General features: G+C 34.9%; 4 protein-coding genes across 4 annotated transcripts in view; 1 reads left to right on the top strand and 3 right to left on the bottom strand.

Annotated features, from left to right (window-relative positions):
• Positions 1–354: 354 nt before the first annotated feature.
• LOC117164857 (F-box only protein 39) lies at positions 355–5,873 on the top strand. The gene is made up of 7 exons (XM_033348257.2): positions 355–824; positions 1,572–1,804; positions 2,393–2,557; positions 3,309–3,535; positions 4,521–4,679; positions 5,310–5,474; positions 5,592–5,873. Exons 1-7 carry the CDS (start codon positions 633–635, stop codon positions 5,741–5,743), a joined length of 1,293 nt encoding a protein of 430 aa, XP_033204148.1. The 5' UTR covers positions 355–632; the 3' UTR covers positions 5,744–5,873.
• A 173-nt stretch (positions 5,874–6,046) lies between these two features.
• On the bottom strand, positions 6,047–11,769 carry LOC143303105 (uncharacterized). Its single transcript, XM_076621134.1, has 5 exons — positions 11,027–11,769; positions 10,874–10,897; positions 10,529–10,615; positions 9,774–10,172; positions 6,047–9,247 (listed from the first exon to the last, which is right to left on the bottom strand). Exons 1-5 carry the CDS (start codon positions 11,767–11,769, stop codon positions 8,728–8,730), a joined length of 1,773 nt encoding a protein of 590 aa, XP_076477249.1. The 3' UTR covers positions 6,047–8,727.
• Positions 11,770–15,081: 3,312 nt separating this feature from the next.
• Positions 15,082–17,275, bottom strand: LOC143303020 (uncharacterized). Its single transcript, XM_076620723.1, has 2 exons — positions 17,244–17,275; positions 15,082–16,925 (listed from the first exon to the last, which is right to left on the bottom strand). Exon 2 carries the CDS (start codon positions 16,814–16,816, stop codon positions 15,902–15,904), a length of 915 nt encoding a protein of 304 aa, XP_076476838.1. The 5' UTR covers positions 16,817–16,925; positions 17,244–17,275; the 3' UTR covers positions 15,082–15,901.
• Positions 17,276–17,565: 290 nt separating this feature from the next.
• Positions 17,566–22,298, bottom strand: part of LOC117164839 (uncharacterized) — a 55,465-nt gene continuing 50,732 nt past the window's right edge. Inside the window, exon 5 of the mRNA XM_076620710.1 lies at positions 17,566–21,292. Within this exon, the coding sequence (XP_076476825.1) occupies positions 19,699–21,292 (1,594 nt within the window). The 3' untranslated portion in view covers positions 17,566–19,698. The remainder of the gene's footprint in view (positions 21,293–22,298) is intronic.

Genomic DNA, 22,298 nt, shown 5'->3' on the forward strand with positions numbered 1-22,298 from the left:
CAATAGCTACAAAAGAAACGTGATATCATTGTAACGAAGCTCACGTACATTTATTAATTTCATCTATAGAATGCAAAGTTCAATTGGGACTGGTCATACCTCTTATTATATTCTGCATCGAGGACCTCGGCAACATGGTCACATAATATTTCTATGATTATTAAAATATATATTACTACACTTTTTTTATCATTTTTTCTCCTTTCATAATTCCAAGCAACTTTAAATCAAAATTTATTGAAAATAGACGATCAACTTAAATGCTAATTCGAGCGCTCAATAACAATTTAATTCGATTTGAAACTGAATTCAATCATTTAATGTTTCGTATATTTCACTCTATAAATGGATCTCACGATTTTTAGAAATAATCAAGTTCGATTTGAATGCAAATTCAAGCGTTTCATATCACGCGAATTTGATTCAATTGATCGTACGATTTTTAATAACAATCGAGATCTATTTGAATGTAAATTCAAGCGTTTAGTATCTCATGAATTCGACTTAATCGATCGTACAATTTTCAATGACGATCGAATCGATATCGCGAAGCAGGACAAGAGAACTTGACGAGGTTGCGACAGCTGCCCCAGCTACGTAGCGATGAAGACGGGCCAAGCTGATACTGGGAGATGTGGGATCAGCTGCCGGAGCTGATACTGACGCAGATATTCAGTCACCTCGGTCATGGAGACCGTGCCAATGTTGCACAAGTCTGTCGGCCATGGAACCGTGCACTTTCATCGCCAGTTCTTTGGCGTTCCATCACAGTCTTCATCGACCGTGATCTGCGTGGTGACTTCCCTTTGGCGGGAGAATTAGCCGTACGCAAACATTTGTGAAAAATAAAATATCTAATATCCATTCTCTTATACTACAGTCACACGATTCATTAATGGAACGTGTGAAATTGAAATTTTGAGTTTTTTGAAGAGTAATCGTCGGTGTTTAACCCTTTCAAAATTAACGAAACAATACATTTCAAATAATTAATGAGACTTTCAAAACGACCGTTAAATTGTTTTAATTCTTTTCGGGATCATTGACACCTTTTGCAACATAGGATTCTATCGTAAACGAGAAAGTATGTAATGCAAGGAGAAGAACGATTTCCTATCCATATATTTTACAAAAATAATCATTCAAATCCACAAAAATGCATCGTTGTGAATTTACAAAATTTCTGTGAGAAATTACACATTGATCATTTTGATCATTTTGGTAATTGCGTTAATAATAATACAAAATTAAATGAACTAATAAATTAAAAAATTCTATTCATTTTTTCAAATTTTAATGTATTATAGGCTCTATTTATTATTATGTTGTTGTATTCATAATTAAAAGGAAAATCGACCTAGAAAGGGTTAAACAGAATTAAAAATACAGATAAAGATTATTTTTGATAAAACGATAACAATTTTTGGTTATATTTGCATATCTGACATTCTTTTTACCCTAAAAGGAATTGACAGTAGTACTAAAATCAGGTATACAGAAAAATACGATTACGAAATTTGTTTTATCGCATCTAATCTATCGAAATTCGATGATAATTACGTTTCGCTTAGGCACAATATGGACAGCATATGCGAAGTTTAGAACTCGCCTGGTCACGACCGTATCTCTTGCCAAGAGAAGCTCGTATAACTCGTAATATTCAAGCTGAGGCAGGCGCTGACTTTCTTACGATTGTACGAGCCAAGAACGTCCAATTGAAGAAACTGATACTCACCGATTGGATCTTCATTTGTAAATGGGGAAATAGAAGCAAACTGTTGTATGCTCTTGCAAACTTTTTAGGGTAATTAATCAGCCTTGCATCTGAGGATTTAATCAGAAATCTAGATAGATACTAAAAATAAATCACTTACTAGGTGTAAGAATTGTTTTTCTCCAGAAAACAAAGATTTAATGTCGCATCTTTCAAAAATGAAATATTATAGAACAAAAAGAGTTTAAAAATTTCCAAAAAACTGTAATTACCTTCCTATTTCTTAGAAGCTTGATAGATTTTATTCTATAAAATTTACTCGAATTAATATAATTGTAAACTTCCGTAAGCAAACTGCAACATTTCATTCGTATTCTTAATTCCAAGTCTTTGTTTTTATGGAATTTTTACTGTATTCGATGAGAGCTTAGGAGAGTAAAGAAGAACAGTTTTCTTGGATATAAATGATCCAATTTGTCTATGCACTGTGAAAAGGTATATTTACCTACAAAAGGTTAATTTACATAAATTTGAAACATACCTTTTTCACGTTCTAAGCTGGGTTTATTCCTTATTTAAGTTCTGATGCACCATTGCCATGTTACACTAACCATTGCCATGGTTGCTCAACTTTTCTTAATCGATCCTCACTAACGTAATCAACATTTACGTATGTAGCTGTCAGCACAATCTGGAAACGCTAAGCCTGCTGAATGCGACTCTAGGAGTGAGCGACGTGTTGCGACTTCTCGCAAGTGCTTCCAAAGGGTCGACCGAGCATCTGGCGTATTTAGATCTTCGGGGTGCGTTTCGGGAATGGCAGGCGCCCCATAGCAATCCAAGGCACGTGAAGCAGCTCCATCGATCGACCTATGTCTTCGCAATTATCATTTTATTCAAAGGAATTGAAAGTTTCATAACAAAAATGATCCTTGTCGATTATTGTTTCTTCCAGAAAGTATAAAAAGATACTCTGATATCATTCATCTCTTCGAAATGAAATTTTCTTTGAACCCAGTTTCTTTCGAAGAAGTTAAGATAAAAGTTGCCTTGAGACATATTATTTTCTTAGTCTCAATTTAAACAGATTAACACAGATATTTATTATATTACACAATTTCTGACAGTGCCACGTCAATTACATCGCCGAAGTACTGTATTGAATGAAGTCATGAATTTTTATACTTTGTGAATAATATTTAAAAATATCATTATTTTCTCTACTGCTGTTATCAGCTGTAATCACGTCGACGTGTTATTTTATAAGAATAATTAATCATGATATCCTGATAAAACAATATATATCTATACTATTATAAATTTATAAAATTTCCACGACAAACTTTAAGTGTTCTTTTCTTGTCACTCTGATAGTATTAAAAATGGCTAATCTCATTCTATTTCTAATAAGATCCTGTATCTCAGTGTATCTCATTGTTATCAGAAAAATTCTAATAATTCGGTGATCTTATCTTTACCTTGGTACATAAACATTATCTTGAGTCATACTGTTACACTATTACTAGTTTCGAAATGATTAAAGAAAACATTAACTTTGACAAATATAATCTTTGTCATAAACCAAATTTTACAGATATCTGCGTCTGTTGGGCCGATTTCGCGCGTTGACGATACTCAGGCTCGATTATCCAGCTCTATCCGACCAAACTCTAAACGCATTGACCAATGCAGCCCCGAGAGTGTTGAAGACATTGCATATATCAGTGAGAGATTCGGATTCCAGACATCACACGATCACTGACACAGCCTGGCACAATTTAGTGCTTGTATGCCCTGAGCTCACAGTGTCTTATACTATAGGTACAATATGATACAGAATGACGTAAAAGTAATCATTGATTTCCTTCCGCCTACGTCGAGGCAATATCGAGCTGGTGCTTCACGGTTATTACATTTTGTAATTTGCGAAGGCTTCCATTGTGCTTCGAGCAATTTAAAATCAAGTACAACTATGCTTGAGAAATTCGATTTAAAAATAGATGATTGCTTTTACGCCACTCTACCTAGCTATTGAAGTTTTTTTAAAACATTTCGTCGTCCATATTTTATATGCTTTTGTTCGCATTAAGCGATTCTTATGATTTTCTGATATGATCGCGAAGAAAATTTCCAGAATTGATTTCTTTACATGAATGATCGATCAAGCAACCAATATCAGATTTTTAAATTAATTCAATTAGCTATTATAGAAATTTCAACGACTTTGAAAATGTATTTTGTTAATGAGTTTCAAGTAAATAAAATACAATAGAGTCTTGATTATTTAGATTAATCATACGCTGTTCAGATAATGAAACCGCTATATGTTTTTAGCCGAGAGAAGATCATTTATCTCAAAATATTTTATAAACATGAATATTGCATAAGAACAAAAGTTTTCTTTTTTACTAAAAATCAAACAGTCTTTTATATTTGTATTTTTATTCTTCTATCTTCCTTACAAGAGATCGTTCACGAATTTTCTACTAATCAATTTTTTGATAATTGCTCCTTCCAGTAATAGATGTTCCGATAATAAATCGATACTCTGTTGCATTACTAAAGAATGACGATTGATATGGTAAAAAGTAAAAATGAATTGAGTGTCAGATGTAAATAAAATATTAGAAAGCACGAAGATATCTATAGCAAAAGGATATTTAATGGAAAAGAATCGGTAAGATCGGCTCTGAAAAGTAATTAAACGCTTCGATATAGACACAAATCATGTTAAAAGAATCGCTCAATGTATCGACGAGAATGAGTGATCCAATGCATAATTTAGCTTGTTAAGTTTGATTTTCAGTTAACATATCCCATTACGAAGATATGTGCTACTTCCTGCTGCCCAGTGTGCCATTGGCTAGGTTTCAAATGTTCAGCGGTCACGTGTGGGATCAGAGTAGATCTCGCAATTTCAGAAGCACCGTCGGACTGCTTATTACCCATTATACCAACACGCTCGGTATTATAAATTCTTCCAAATCCTACACGCTTTGAACACTGTCCACGAGACGTTTCCTCATGCGGATCTCGCATGGTCTATTTCTTGACGCGGTAACTGTCGCAATAAAGCTCGCTGAATCTCGGTACTTTGGCCATTGTCCCCTTCCAATTGTGTAACTCTACACATTATTGAAACGAACCACTGTTTCTGTGTTTAATGGTTTGAAAATGTCAAAAGTATCGTTCAGCAGCTCTTGTATTAAAAATAGAACGATTACAACTAGATCGTGAATGTTTATGCATTTGTTGAAAATTCGAAGACGCAAAAAAGCGTATGACATATAAAATATATGAAAATGTAGATACAAGGTGGTTTATAAGGCCGTTTCCTTAATTATATTTGCAGAAATATGAATTTGCATAAATGTCCACAATTTAATTATATTTTATTAAACCGAATTAAATATCTACTAAATTAAATAAACCATTAAATTAAATATCTTAGTAAATTTCATTAAATTTTATTACTGTAATTTTTCAATCCGAATTAGAAAATTAAGGATTCCAGAAAAATATTTTTAATTACTCGATTTTATATGATATTTGTTGGTTATAAGAATAATTACGATTAATGGCCATATCGTTACAGCTGAAGTAATGTTACAACTCAGAAACAATCGTGAGATGCTCGACGATTTGCTGGTCTCCATGCTGATACGTTGTAAACATCTAACGAGATTACAGTACGACGGTATAATAAGAAGTCTTGATACCCTGCGGGACATCTGTCAGCTTCAAGCTGAAAGCAAGACGCGTAAGAATCCAAACATTTATTCAATAGAATCAATTTCAGTTTTAAAATCGTATATTTTCATTTAAGAGTTAACACAGCATTAAAATATTATTCATGTTTAAAAAAAAAATAAAATAGTTTTTCGTACGATCCACGTGAAGCCACGTAATGTTAATGCCCGAAATCGTGCCATATTGAACGACATAAACTACCATTACGATCACAAAATGATGGAACAAGGAGTAGATTTTCGTATCGAAGATCCAGCCTCGGTTTTGGTGTTCTATTAAAATGTTAATTTCCCACCTGTCCACCGGTATCTGTCCCACTCATATCTCTGATTATTACAGCCAAAAAATAAAACAATGCCCTCTATCTCTCTGCGATTTATTCTTTTTGTCCTTTTGATTCTATTTTGATCTTTGGCATTTATTTCGATAGACATTTGTCGTTTGTTTCCGTTTCATTACTAAATTTGCCTTTTATTATTATGTAAAATAATATGTGCTACACTATTGAATCTTTCAATGTCGAAGGATTATTAATTATTAAATAATAACTGAAACAGAGAATCGAATAATAAACTTACGCTGTTGTGAAATCATTTTTTTCGCTTTATTATTGTCGATACAAAATCATTGACAGTATTATCGGGTGAGTTAATTTAATAATAAATATGACATTGTAAAATAGTCTGGCAGTAACAATTTATAGAAATATCTAGAAGCAGTCAATAATAATAAAAAATTCGTATTCGCTAGCATTATCCCAGAGCTTTTAATAAACGGGATTTAGGAAAAATTGTCTCGCTGTTTGTACAGCATGAATGACCGTAATTAGCACATGTATAAAAAGTATTTAAAAAAGTGTATAAAAAAGTACAAGTTTAAATAGATGTTAAATATATCACATAATTTCATGATGGTCTTTTTTTGTACAACTAATAATCGATGAGTAAGTCGTCGATTTTTAGTTGGATTATATTCTTATCGAACAACAGAGAGTAACTAATAGCTGAAGAATTTTTATTGTTTTTCGATTGATAAAAATCGATTGTTATATGATTGACTTCCGATCGATTAAACTAAGTGTTTCTTTTAAGTAAGAATTCTACGAGTTTTACTATCGACGAAGAAAATATTTTTCTTACAATCATCGTAAAATCGTACCTTGCATGATGTTAATCGAGCACGCAGGAAAAAATATGACAAATCCATTTTAGCTGATTTTTAAATCGTGCTCGGTGGTTGAAAGGAAATATATTTTTCAAACATTCGGATATGCAACAAAAATACATATTTAACATCAAAACAAAATAAAACGAGATCTAGTGATGTGTAATATATCCTTTTGCAGTGCTCTTAAATTCGAAAATTGTTCCCCTGTAAAGAAACAAAACAAAAAGGATCTTTCATATTTTTCCCTGTGACCTTCAATCGATATACTTTACATCCACGATATAGCACGATACTTTTGCTAGTGCAACTAGGTTAAAAACGGCTTGTTACACCTTAATACTAGTATCAAGGACGGCTTTATGGTCGCAGAGATTCCAAGTATTTGCTAACTCTGCACATTAAAAAACACACGTGTATGTATCTATAAAGAAAAGTTTCTAAAATTTTCTTAAGAGTAGCATCTCTTAAAAAGAGTAAAAATTTCTTAAGAAATACAAATATCATTCGTATCGTTATTTTCGTTGTTTCGTGAACATTTGCCTTCATAATTTTTACATAAAAGAAGAGAACGCATATACATATACGTAAATTACATCGATAAGAAGAACCTACGATAAAAGCTGCCTTCTTTAAAAGCGATCGATTTCGATGCTAATCCGCTTGAGATGAATGGTGACTATATCCTTAAACGGTGGCCTGATTTCACGAGAGTTTTCTAAAAGTACCTCAAGGGTCATAAATTGCACAAGGGTCTCCCAGTATTAAACGATCGAGCTGTGTCAATCTGCTCGATGAATAGAAATAAGAAACAACGGGAATACGATACATGTCGGCTATTCTTATTGACAGAATGCCTGACACAGTTTCAAAATTGAATTTAATATTTTAGGGATCGCAGGTCTGTTTCTTGTACACTTAGACGCTATCATATTGGATTCTTTTATTATTTATTGTCATGCACTGATTTTTATTTTGTACGAGTTCTTTTAAAGTTCCTTGTGAACTATGACTTTTCAACATCTAATGTAGTTTTTTTTCTTTTCTGTCTAATTAATACTGCAATCCCCATTCGTATTATCTTGGAATTAAAATATTTCAATTTAAGACTGGGTCTATTAAAATCGATTTTGAACATTTAAATATTGTGTGTGGAAATACGTATAATACTTGTAGTATTTCAAGTAATACATATACTACGAGAATTTTACCATCGTTGCAGATTTATATATAATTTCGAGTTTAAAAACAATATACGAATACATTTTCGATTTTATGTTTGAACAATGGCTTTTCTCACGTAAGCTGTTTGAGGAACATCTCCAAGACTCAATCTTGAATAACCGTAACTTCAAATTGCTGGCATTTAAACTATAAAAAATACCATCTTTTTAATATCGTAAATACGGAATAAGAATGAGCCTTAAGTAAAGCTAAAATTCTCGAATAGGACATCTACGCATAACATTCATCGAGAAAGTCAAAGAAAGTCTTACTTTGCTCTACATTACGAAACACAAATGACGCAAATGAGGTAAATAATTTAATATAAGATAACTAGAAAAACATTCAAATGCATCATAAATATCAGCAGATATTAAGTACCAATACCTATTAGTCCTAATACTTATTTCTCTGCAGTATATACAGGGTGGTTGGTAATTGGTGGTAGAAGCGGAAAGGGGGTGATTCTACGCGAAAAAAGAAGTCGAAAATATAGAATAAACATTTAAAAAAAATTTTTTTTTTAATTTTTCTATCTAGGCAACAATCTACAGTGAGATCCGTTATAACAAGGCGTGATAAAGTGCACGCGTACCGAGTGAAAATTCAAAGTCGATTTTCTCGAAAACAAAGCCTCGAACGAAAAATTTTTATTCTATATTTTCGACTTCTTTTTTCGCGTAGAATCACCCCCTTTCCGCCTGTACCACCAGTTACCAACCACCCTGTATAATTAGAATGACACTTTCGCCTTATAAAAGTTGTAGAAATAGTCCCAGTCTTACCTTGAGCACCGGATTCTTTCCAACAAAACCGGAAGCCCCTATTCTGTCTCAAACATGTTTCTCACATATCGAACAATCGTCTGGTCGGCCTCAACGACAGGACTTCATGTGAGTGTTCAGGACAGTCCTGGTGACGAAACCTTTTCCACATCGAGGACAAACATACGGTCGTTCACCGGTATGATAACGTTTATGCACGACCAACGTGGATCTCTGCGTGAAAGCTTTGCCACACTGGTCGCAAGAATACTTTCTCTCGCCAGTGTGTGTGACATTATGAGTCCTGAGCAATGTTTCACAGGCGAAACACTTGCCACACACCTCGCAGGTATAAGGCTTTTCGCCGGTGTGCGATCGATTGTGAATTTCGAGACCTTTTGCGGTTTTTAATTCTTTCCCACAAAGAGCGCATAAATATCGACGTCTTTCGTAATTTGGCATATCACCGTGAGCTTTCACTTTGTGTTGTTTCAAGACCGATTTGTACTTGTAAACCTTCCCACAGACGTCGCATTTGTGCTCCGTGGTGTTCTGCGGATTGTCAGCTTCGAGCTTCTCTTGAATCAACGTTGTTGGATCGTAGTGGTACAAACGGTTATGCTCCTTTAGGCTACGTTAATTTGAGAGATTAGGATTTTCTACATGATAATCGAAAGATTGAGATTATCTAACATTTTCTAATTTAATTAATTGAAAGATTAGGATTTTGCGAAATTCTTTTAATGATTTAAGGTATTGAGATATATGACGTGTTTCGTAATTCGAGAAGAGTCAGATTTGTTGAGAATTTGGCACAAGGACTCTCCCCACTTACGTATGAAGGGTACAGGAGAGAAACACGATATTTTTGCTATCTATCTGTTTTTATATAATTTGCAAATATCGATTACCGTGAGATTAGCTATTCTCTTGGTTTTATATAAAACTTTTTCAGTTTATCATCTATAATTAAAATAAATATATTTCTCTCTTCTCGACTAATCATAACTAATTAGTCATCAAGTGACTTGCAACATAAACTTATCGTATCCTCTATGTGTAGCCTTCATATATTCTCGCCACAGTGTTGCCTTCGCGTGACTATGAATTAAAATGATTGTATATTAGAATGAAGTCATAGGACAATATTATCATACCTGTACGCGTCGTTGAACGTAGTACCACAAGCGTTACATTGTTGAAACTGCATAAAGTTATGCATAGTTGTGTGTGTCATCAAGGAATCCTTGTCTACGAAGTTCTCGCTACAGATTTCACAGGTGAACTTCATTTCTCGATGGTGTCGTTTCGTATGTCTTTCCACATCAGTCGCATTCACCCCCATGAAACTGCATTCAGTGCAGGGGATCGTTTTAGGAGTGTGAGATTTTTTCACATGGGCGTTTAGCATAAACTGCTGCGGATATGTCTTCCCACACGTGACACATTTGAAGGGTCTATGGATACCGTGAACGATCCTCAGATGAGCTACTAATCTGGTTACGAAGTGGAATTTTTCTTGACAAAGCTCGCAGACTTTCTCGTTCCCCTCGAACCTGAAAGGTTTAGTTTAGAATCGAAATCGTCTCCGTGGGATCATTGAAAATCGTTCCATTTTTTTATTTATTCTTATTCATCAAGGAATTTTATCAAAATCGATGATCATTCAATTGTTATTTCTTTTATCTTTACGTTTAAGGAAATTATTTATAGACCAGTTTTGTAATAAGTCATCGGAAAAGATTCTTGTCTTTTAAATGGATTTTATTCGAATTTGTGTGTATGAACCTTTATTTCAATTTGAATTGCTTGCGTGTAACCGAAATGATTGTGTGAAATTTATATATGTACGCGTAACAACGTAGACTACTTTATTTAATTCTGATCATAGAAAATATCTAACAAAACTCACTTTTGTCCAGGATCGAGAAGAATATCCTCGTTCTTGATTCTGAAATCTTCGCAGCTGCTAAGCACGTCGTGATCGTTGTCCCAGTGGCTGGAATGAGGGAACCTTCATTGACAAAGCTACACATTTACAGAAAGCATCATGTATGGTTTCATAATCAGAATCAACACTGAAATTCATACATTAAAATACGAAGCTTCCGATGCTTTTGTAAATGCGCGTACCTAAATCCACCATCACCATCTAGTACGATTTTCAATAAAATACAAGATTCTATTCGTATGAATCATCATCCTTTTATTAAAAACGAACAAATTTCATTGATAACAAAAAGAATTACGAACTCACACACGTATCTCTTTATTAGACGATCTCGTTCGCAATTAAGTTTCGAGCTGCGTAGTTTTCTCATGAATCTTTCGATGTTTCTTCAGGAAACTCGCAGAAACGAATCCCTTCCCACAATCCGCGCATTGATACGGTCTTTCTCCGGAATGGTACCTAAGATGTAATATCAAAGAAGTCCTCTGTGTAAACCTTCTTCCACACTGCGAGCAACCGTATGGTTTCTCTCCAGTGTGCACTCGCCGATGAACAGCGAGGTTTTCTTTGCTAGAGAACTGTTTGTCGCATAAACCGCATTTTACGATCTTCTCGTTAACGTGGCCCCGCCTATGCACCATCAACCTCCTCTTGGAAGACAACACTGCCCCGCATAGATCGCATAAATGCTTCATTTTCTCGTACAAACCGTGTCGTTGCTTCAAGTGCCTTTCCAAGAACAATTTTCGCGTGAAACCCTCCAGGCAAATTGTGCACACGTGCTTCTTTGTCACGTCATTTCTTAATTCTAACTGCGAGACACTCGCATGATGCGTTCTTAAGTGATTTGTCAGGTTCTTCTTGTAAGGGTATGACTTGCTACAGTGATCACATTTGTACAATTGCTTCCTAGTATGAACATTTATATGTTCTAAGTATTCTGTTCTCAGGAAGAAGCCTTTTTCACATTGTTCGCATTTAAAGGAATAGTCTTTGGTGTGTCTTCGACGATGACTCTCGAGGTTTGACTTTTGGTTTGATCTATAGTTGCATAAGTCGCAAGCGAATCTTTTGAAACCAGTGTGAATTAATTTGTGACGAGCTATGTTCATGGGACTTCTGAAAGTTTTGCCGCACTCGTCGCAACTGAAGGCTCTGTCGATACCATGGAGGTTCTTCAGGTGTTCTACCAGCTTCCTCATGTGACAGAAGCAGGCTCCACATTTGATGCATTCGTGAATTGCTCGAGAAATTGCTCTTCGCGATCTGAAACAGAAACAACGATAAAGTGCACGAAGTAATTTAGATAATGAAGGAATAAATGTGCAACTACGTGGAATTATTATAGTACTTATTTGTTTAGAATGAACGTTCTTCTGTGATGATTTTTGTTGTTCTTCGTTAAGTTTTACTATATACCTACCGATATACGATGGCGTGCAATGAAATTTTATGAGAATCTCGTACATGTTATACATATGAAAAATTGTTCTTTTTGTGGAAATGAAATGTGAATATTATTTTAAGAAAATCAAATTTTAGTAAGTTGAAGTAGGAATTTATTAGAAGAAATAATAGACGATATATATGCGTATCGTTTTTAAATGTTTTATAACCAATTATTAAATGTACATAAAGCTTCATACACTTTCTGTTACAAAAGTTTTGTAACGTATAAATATATGTGATTAATATTCATTTAATATTTAAGTCTCGGAGAATTATTCATTTTTTTCGTTGAAGATAATGTTTTTTTAATGTTGATTCTTTGTGGAACGTTTTCGCCTCAAAATTACAAAACTCTTTTACGTCTTAATTTTTGAGTTTGATTTTTTAGTTATAGGTGATAAATATTCGAGATGATCTGAGAAACAGTATAGTTTTAATATGTAATTATAATCAACCCTTTCGTGACCAAATATTGTTTAAATCGTGGTAAAAGAACTTTTTTGTAGTTATCGATAATACAAATAAATTTGCTCCGGTTTTTTTTTCTTGTAAGGAAGACATAGTTATAATGTATACAAATTTACTATAAACAAATACACCTATTGTTTACTCACTTAATAACATTTAAGAATACAATGTTACTCGTACGCAACGTAGAGAACAAACAGACTGAAGTCTGCATTATGAACGAAGTACTTTAAATGTCAAATTATCTAACACAAATTGTGTTATCAATATTAATAAAATAAACAACGAATAATTAAATCTTCTCTGAAACAATGTCTCGTGAAAATTTCTCTATAACACCTTATTCGACGCAATATAAACTTTAATTGATCGTTTCACCCTTATATAACTGTCTTTCGATCTAACACTAATGCTTTAGAAACTTATATTGTCTGTAGCTTCTAAATGTAAATTATATCTTTCTAATAAAATTAAAATACTCACAGAAGCAAATAAAATATTTTGCTACTTGTCAATAGATTTACTATTCGAAAGAAAAAGGAAAAGCACATTTCTTTTCCTTATCTTTGTTGAATTTTAATAAATATAAGGATACAAACATAACGAGAATCAAATTACACTACTCAGTCGTTATAAGTACCATTACTATTAGATTGCGGATGTTGCTATATTTTTGGTAAATTTAAGGATATAAAAATCTACAAAATGTATACAAAATATACACGATATGCTTTTGCATATATATCTTTATATGTAAAATATTTAAAGTAAAATAATCATCATAATATTTAACACACGGAATAAATTTCTTTACATTTACAAATTTCATAGACATTCACAGTCTAGACGTAATGATGATCAATATCAAAACAAGTCACATTATACCTAGAAATAACAGAAAATTAACACTATTTACGCTTAGAAGCACCAGACAACATAAACTTCAAAACCACAAGAACAGATTCACAAAGTTCAAAAACACACGAACGTTCCAGTTACTCCACTCACTTCACCTAATTCTCCTTCTTCTCCATCGCGGCATCGTTCAGTCCCTGAGTAAAATCTGCGATGATTTTTCTAACGGAGATCACAGGGAGCTGTGGCAGAGGTCCAGGATGTCGCTTCCTGTGACAGATCAGTCCCGGTTTTTGCGCAAACTTCTGTCCACAAATATCACAAGTATACGGTCTTTGACCTGTGTGTATCAGAATATGTTGCTCCTGAGCAGTTCTTCTCGGGAACTTCTTGCCACAAACCGGGCAAGAAAACGGCCTGATACCTTCGTGGATCCTCAAATGAAGGTCCAGATCCCTCTTTTGACCAAAAGTCTTACCACAAGTCTGGCAAACCACTTTCTCCTTCCTCTTGTGCCACAACAGATGTTGCTCCAGGTTCTTCTGGGTCGTCATACAACGTTTGCACAAATTACACTGGTACGCAGTCTTGTAGTGCTTGTATTTCATGTGAGACTTCAAGGAAGGCACGCTCTTGCAAGCGTGACCGCAAACTGTGCAAATAATTGGAGATGCGTTGCTATGCATTTGCTTCGCGTGCTGCACCATGTCGTTCTTGATCTTGAATTGTTTCCCACAGACTGCACACGAATAGTCGAACCTGCTGGTGTGCTTTCGAATGAAATGATCCTTCAACGTCCACCTGTTGTTGCTTTTATATTCACAGATACTGCACGGATATAGTACAGGACCATGAACTTGCTCCGAGTGCTGTTTCAAGTCTTTTCTTAGCCCGAATGTTTGGTTGCAAGTTTTACAGCGATGTCTGTGTTGTTTCATGTGCGACGCTAGAAACGACTTCCGGTTGAACTGTTTGCCACAAAAGTCACACTCCAGTAGAGGTTCAGTTTGCTTTTTCGAGATTCTTGCTTCAATTTTATTGGTTCGACTTGGTTCGATCTTCAACTTTTTTGTTGTACAACCTACGGATGTTACAGTGCGAATTTTTAAGTTCATTCTTCTGATTCTTTCCCTTTGTCGCCTTCGTTCCGTTTTTGCCAAGGAGTACGAGTTTTCTATTTTGATGAAACAAGGTTCTTCCAGAGGATTCGTGTCGCTACCATTAAGAGGGTCCAGTGCAGGAGAACTAAAACAGATTGAAGTAAAGTTGTTAGGTTTTGGTATCTACAGGGTGGTTTTGACAATGCTGCTATATGGAGAGCTTACTTACTTGAAACATCTTTAGCAGATGAACGTTTCACGAAGTTTCGATTAGAAATATTTTTGCGTAGGAGCAGAGATCTTTGTATGAAGCAATGGAATATTTTGTGTATACTAAGATAGGTATTTTGTAGGTAATTCAATCGTAATTAATGTGTAATTTTCATCACACCGTTCGATTTCTCACGATATGAATTTCAATGTAAAGTATTTTCGAAATATTTTTGATGAAAATTCGTCAGTTTTCTTTGTATCATATGTTGTTCGAAGATAAAAATATTTATTTGTTATAATGGAAATTTTTTCATACTTACTTTTTCCTTAACATTTTTCTCAATATGAAATAATATTATAGGAAGTATACTACAATATTTATAATTTACAAGTTTTATTTAACCACAGTTTTATTAAAAAGTTTGGAATACAATAAGAAATACAAACAACATTCGTAGAAAACATTTTTAAAATATAAAAATTCATGCTTCATCGATAAAGAAACGATAGAAACAACTGTATTGTTTAAAAATCTTAAAAATATTTATAAAAACCCAAATACTCGTTCTTAGTACAAAAATGTCAATCCAAAAGTGGTAGCCTAAAAATTGTACGTTACGCTTAATTTGTAAAATTACAAATGCACTGTTTTATAGTGAAAAATTCGTAGAAACCGTGAATTAATAATAGGTAAATTCAAGCTCTGTACATAAGTAAAACGAAACGAATAAAATTCCTCGCTTATTCGATAATATCCAACAATCAGCGACATGAAATATATGAAAAGAGTGAAGTACGCCGATTCAATATTCAAATTACATATATTTCTTCGAAACAAAAATAGATTTTTCAGACGTATCGATAAACTCTTCAATAATCCATTTGCTATCCTATTAACTCATTAAGGACCAGTAAAATTCAATCCATTCACGATAAAATGTAAAATTCTGCTTTTGTAAGAATACTGTTTGCGAGGAAGGATTGCAATATTGCACCTGGACCCTAGATCTATAATTTCCTGAAATTTAAAGAAATTGAGAATTTGTGATACTATATTAAACTATAATTTCTTTAAATCATAGAAATTTATTGCGTGCTTGCGACTTGCTACTATTCCAACGATGCTGATCTACGCATTTTTTGCGTATTATTTCATCGTTTGACCCTGAATGATTTAACGTAGTTATTCACAGCTTTTCTTTACGTCAATCCCAAACCTCTTACAACCTCGCTCATTCGAATTACCCATTTATTCAATTTTAATAATCGTATTCTTCATAGTGTATTCCTTAGTGAACTCCGTGACGATATTCTTGATGGATACGACAGGCAATGGAGGCAGAGGTCCAGGATGGCGCTTCCTATGGCAAATCAGCCCAGGTTTCTGAGCAAACGCTTGCCCACAGATATCGCAAATATACGGTCTCTTTCCCGTATGAATGAGAACATGTTGCTCTTGGGCAGTCTGCCTTCTGAATGTCTTTCCACAAACAGGACAAGGAAAAGGCTTGACTCCTGTATGCACTCGCATATGAGAGTCCAAATCCCGACCTCGAAATCTCTTTCCACACGTGGGGCACAGTACCTTTTCCCTGGTCTCGTGCCAGGTTAAGTGTTGCTCCAAATTCTCTTGAGTCGTCATCCCTCTTCTGCAGATTCTGCAGATAAACTCAGGCTTATAGTGTCTGTACTTCATATGAGCCTTGAGAGCATGAAGATTCTTGCTGAAGTGGCCACAAACGTCGCACACTATCGGTGGCGCGTCGCTATGATTTTGTTTCACGTGATGGTTCAATGCTTTCTTTATCTTGAATTGTTTGCCACAAGTGTCGCAAGCGAAATTGTAATTAGTCGTATGTAGACGAATGTAGTGATTCTTCAGTGTTCCCTTGTTATTGCTTTTGTATTCGCAAACACTGCAATCGTACACTTGACGTCGATGGATCTTCTCTATGTGAGAAGCTAGGTATCGACGAAGTCTGAAAGTCTTCGGACAGTCTGAACACTTGTGTCTGTGTTTCTTCAAATGCTCCGCCAAGTTACTCTTCTTCAAGAACTTCCGTCGACAGTGGTCGCATTCTAGACGAGTCAAGGTTTTCTTTTTGGATCGTTGGCCAGGATTGTTTTGAAGAGATACTGCGGTTTCCTCTTGGCTAGCGGACATAATCTCGAAGTTTTCTTTGTCGATCCAATTCTCGTATACCTCGGGGAGCTCTAACGGTAAGTGAGCCTGCGAGTCGGTCTTGAATTCTTCGCTCAAAGGATCCAAGATTCTAAAACAGAAAATTAAGTAGATCGTGTTATCTTTGGTCTAGGAAACCGTAGGATATCGTATGGCTAGAAACTTATCGTTAAAAATTCTGAAATTATGTTTTCTTCCGAGTAAATCAAGAAATGTATACGTTCTGAGAACTTATTTATTTTTGGAATATATTGTTTTCACTGAAACATTATTTTCAAACGTGTTATATATTTAGCAACCATATTTTATTGATTTAGTAATCGCTGAAACCTAAACGTAATTTTCTGTGAATATTCTTTATAAAAATAAAAATCTTAGAAGATAATTCTAGTATCTGTATTCGTCATACCTTCTCGCTCTTCTAATGCGATCCAGAACAGTCGTAGCCTGGAAACGTATAAAAATAATATAAATTATTTCACCGTTTCAACGCGATCGTTTAATACATCAGATATACTTATCTTGTATACTTGAATACCATATTTTTACTCTCTTCTCTGCTTTGACAAATTTTACGTATAAAAAGCAATATTATAAGCTTTACGTAATATCGTTAATTGTTAGATACAAGGACATCGAACGATATAACAGTTTTTCTTCATCCAAGCTTATCCAAGCTTATTTCTTTTTTCTCGTCCAACGTTATTACGGGGATAGACGAAGAGATCAGGTTCAGTAAAAATATTTATTTCAAACTCAAAGCTATACACAGCGCATACGCATCCTTAAGTATTAGACTAAGCTATTGATTTTTAGAAAAATAGCCGTCGTAGGCATGCTTTCTACTGCGCGAGCTTCCTTTCTTTCACGGATTTTACGCTTGTCCCTTGGACAATTACTAGCAACCTGGTCGGAGAGGGCAAGGACGTTACTACGTTTACATATCGAGTGAAACGGAGCATATTACCGTGTTACGTTATATTACAGTTATTCTTACGAGGACTAGCTCTCGCGAATAGAATTAGTGTCATTATGACATATCACAACGCGAACGTATCAATGATATCGCGTGAATGACGACCGAAGGTTCACGATATACATTAAAACAACACGAGGATGTTCATCGAGGAATTGTGAAATATCTTCGTTTTTAATACGATGCGTAAGAAAAAAGCTTTCAACGAGATGGAACATGATCGAGTTTCTTTTTTTATTTGACCGATTTATCACACTGTATTGAAATAACGCAAGCTATAATTCAGCGTAATCATAGTATATTATAATTAACAAAAGGAAACTAGCGCTTCTTGCGTAGTTAGTTTTTAATTTTATTCGATATCGTTAATGACGAAGTAACGCCATTTTATCTGCTCGCTAATTGGAAATTTAATATTTTATTTCTCTTACACCCAGCTCAGGAAACGTTTATTCCGTTATTGCATGTTTATGCAAATAATAATAATACGAGTTATAATTTTTCTCAAACAATTGAATCAATTAAATATTCGTTCAACTAAAAATTAAGTTAAAATATAGTATGATATTGATGGTTAGAAGCCGATTAAGACTGACTCCTAGACTTTTTAATAAACTGAAAGGAAAACTCAGAATGGAATCTTATACTCTTCCGTTCCATTTTTGTTCACGTAAATCTTCAATTTACAAGACTGTTATTATATTATACATCTTACAACTCTATACTTATAGTTACACGCGATACGTCTAAAAATAATTATTAATCGATCTAGTGTCTTTAATCTTCCAATCTCTATGGTGTACAAAGTATTCTGGCATTCTATCATTCGCACTTTGCAGTTGTTTCGATCAATCGGGTCGAACAACAAGGGTGAGAAAATATTGCTTTTACTCGTTGTTGAAGCATACAATTGATCGCAAACAATGATTACAATTTTATACAACTTATACAGTTAACTCTGTACTAATTTTTTCATTAATAATATTAACCCTCCTTTTAGTCCTTTTAGATGCAAACGAAATTTCACTTTCGTTCGAATGTCTCGACAGTGTTCAAATTGCTATTATATAAAATTTATGTAAAAAATTATATATTATATAAAAAATCTGTCCGTTTCGACTATTCGTCAACTTTGAATTTTTAAAAATCAAGGACATGAACAAAATTTCGGGATGGAGAAAGTGTACCCAAAAGTACCACGATGTTAATAAAGAACAGAATAGGGAGCAACGAAAGGTTAATAATATATGGGAATGAAAGTGTTTGATAAATCTTTACGTTTTAAAAATCGCTGAAATAACGATTATGATATAGGATTAGTTATCGATAATCATATTCGAAAATTTACAAGTTTTATAATCCACGAATAAGAAAAGTAGTATGCTTATCTTAATAATTACTTTTTCAAAAACTCATAATTTTAAATTGTGGTAAGAATATCAAAGAATTACCAGGAAATCAAAAATCACTGATATCCTGTATTAAGATTATCTTAATATTTGAAATATGTTAATATTTTCCGAGGTTCCAAAGAAACGCGATACAATTTGTAGGAACACGAGTATTACTGCAGAATCATCAGCGCTAGTTTATCGATAATATAACGAATATTCGCTAGAAAATGTGCAATTAATTAGCGTACTTGCAATTTATCCTTCAACGACGAGCAGAAACGAAAACTTCGTCGTACATTCTACGACCCTCTACGATCGAAGCTTATTCGTCTAATATTTCATCATTTAAAATCAAAATTCTCTTATGCAATATTTGTCTCGATATGCGAAATTCGACAGAATCGCACAATCTTCCTAGCGGCCGAAACGTTTGTTGATTAAGTATCAAAGGAAACGCCTACTTCAGTCAAAAGATCAACAAATTTGAAACAATTCTACGCTTCCTCCTCAATCCTCTCCTCGTTTTCACGTGCGTTTATCTCCTGTACGTAACCTTCGGTGAACTCTTTCACGATATCCGCAATTGGCATCACAGGTAAAGGAGGATGAGGTCCAGGATGAGTTTTCCTATGACAGATCAGACCAGGCTTCTGCGTGAACGCTTTCCCGCAAATGTCGCAGACAAAAGGCCTCTTCCCAGTGTGGATGAGCAAATGTTGGCGCAGCTGAGACCTCCTCGCGAATGGTTTATTACAGATTAGACAGGAATGTGGCTTGCATCCTGTGTGCACTGCCATGTGCCTTTTAAAAGAATCTTTTTTGGTGAACGTTTTTCCGCATTCGGCGCATACTATCTTCTCCCTTTTCTCGTGCTGCGTTAGCAGATGTTGGTCGAGATTTTCCTGTGTGACCATGCGTCGTTTGCATATATGACACTCGTACTTAGGTTTAAAATGTGCCCATTTCTGGTGTACGTAAAGAGAGCCAGTATTCTGACATAGTTTTCCACACACGGGACAGTTAATCGGTTTTTCTTTATGGTGGAACCGTATGTGGTTGGTCAGATCGCCTTTCACTTTGAACTTCTTTGGACAAAACTTGCACTGATGCTCGTACCGATCGGTGTGTTTTCTAATAAAGTGCGATTGCAACGAGTGCTTCGATCTGCACACGAAGCCACAGGCAGCGCAAGGGAATAACATGCTATTGGGTCGTTTCCTAGACCAAGTTTCGTGCTTCCTTTCCAAGTGAGCCGCGAAAAGACTCTTCTTAAGCGTCCTGTAATCGCAAACCGCGCAGATATACGCGCCATCTTCCTGTATGCACACCTTCTTTTTGTGCGTCCATGCCACGTGTTTCCTGAATGAAATGGCCGAACTGAACATCTCCGAGCAAAGTTTGCATTTCAGTGCACTGTTCGGACTTCTGGAAATTTTCCTACGCATCTTCACTGGTGTCACATGATTATTTGGCAACTCCAAGATCTCTTCCTCCAAGTATTCCACTTGTTCTATCTGATCTGGATCATCCGGATCTACTTGATCTATCTGTTCCAACTGCTCTTGATCGTTATAGACTTCTTGCATCTCTTGCTCCTCTTGCTCCTCGTGTTCCACTTCTTGATACTCCACCACTTCCTTCGCCTCTTCAATATCACCGGATGTCAGCTTCTCTATAGTGACCATACTACCTTGAACTTTGACCTGATAAATATCTCCAATCGTTTTATCATTCTCTTCGTCAATCGTGCCATTTAGAATTATCGGTTTCACATCTTCTTCCTCCTTCTGCTCTGCACTCCTGTTTAAAAGATCTTCATCCTCGTATAATTTTTCGTCCGTCGAATCGTACTGTAGTTCATCTTCGTTGTAAAGACATTCGACTTTGACGAGGTCCTGTTTCTCATCCTCGTGACCTATCTCGTCTATCTGTTCAGGAATATCTTCGTCAGCTAGTGGCGTGTCGTCTTCAGGTACAAACGCGTAGTACGGCTTCCCGTCGAATTCCAGGATCTGCCATTTTTTCATCACAACCGATTCCTTGTCGTAGATAAAGATACCGCGCGAGTTGAGGTGGTCGAGCTCGTACCTGAAACATCATCGATCAGTGGCGTTATTAACGGGCTACCTCGGTCGCTTGTTGGACTGCAAGCTTTTGAAAAGCGTTTCGTTCGTTCATTCTTATCGTTTATGGCAGTGTATGCCAAATTTCCCGCGGATTAAAAGGTTCATCACGCGTTTGTTACTTTTAAAACGCTGATAAAAGGTTTGAGTTAGATTGCTTGTAAAAGAAATAATTAAACTTAAAAAAAGAGGTTTTTGCAGTTTGGCTTGGGTACTACTCGGAGATTAGTCGTGAAGAATGTTAGAGAGTGAGATCAGAGTAAAGCAGAGCATGAGAGGATTAATCGACAATCGATACGCGTCGTCAGCGGGGAAATTATATTTACTTTATTTCGGGTACGCGGAGATACGTTGCAGAATACGTAAGAAAATACAATAAAAATTTTGAGCGTTTTATATAATAGTTATAGCAGATTTTTATGTACTTATAGGTAATTTTATAGAAAAAAAAGTATGTACAATAATAATACATAAAATATCCGAGATAGAGTATTTGTTGTAATATTTAATAGATAGAACAAAATTCTGTTTAAGTTCTATTTTTCTTCCAGTTCGTCGAAATATAAATTAAGTGTGCGAAAAAATATAAATTTGCGTAAAACTCCGCAGTCCAGTAATAAGGTCCTCTATTAGGAACACGATTGAATTCCATAAAAAGTCGAGATCGCCTTAAAAACTTAAAGCTAAGCATTTTTTCTTTTCAATATCATCTACGTTAAAAATCGTGCGATGCATACAATTTTCGAGAAACTTCGATAAACAACTTGCAGTAAAAAACATTCGTAAGAAATTATCAAACCGTTGAACAGTGGTAAATCTCTTAAATCTTATTCGCTGACAAAACAAGATCAGTCTTCGAGACATTTCTTCGAAATAAGTGCAATTCTCGATAAAAGAAGAAGAGAAGGAAAACTATAAAGTCTTGGTTAAATCTAAAATACAGCTTTCGGATAACAAGATTTCTTCGCTTC

The sequence above is a fragment of the Bombus vancouverensis genome, chromosome 8 (assembly GCF_051014615.1).
Source record: "Bombus vancouverensis nearcticus chromosome 8, iyBomVanc1_principal, whole genome shotgun sequence".
NCBI lineage: Eukaryota > Metazoa > Arthropoda > Insecta > Hymenoptera > Apidae > Bombus > Bombus vancouverensis.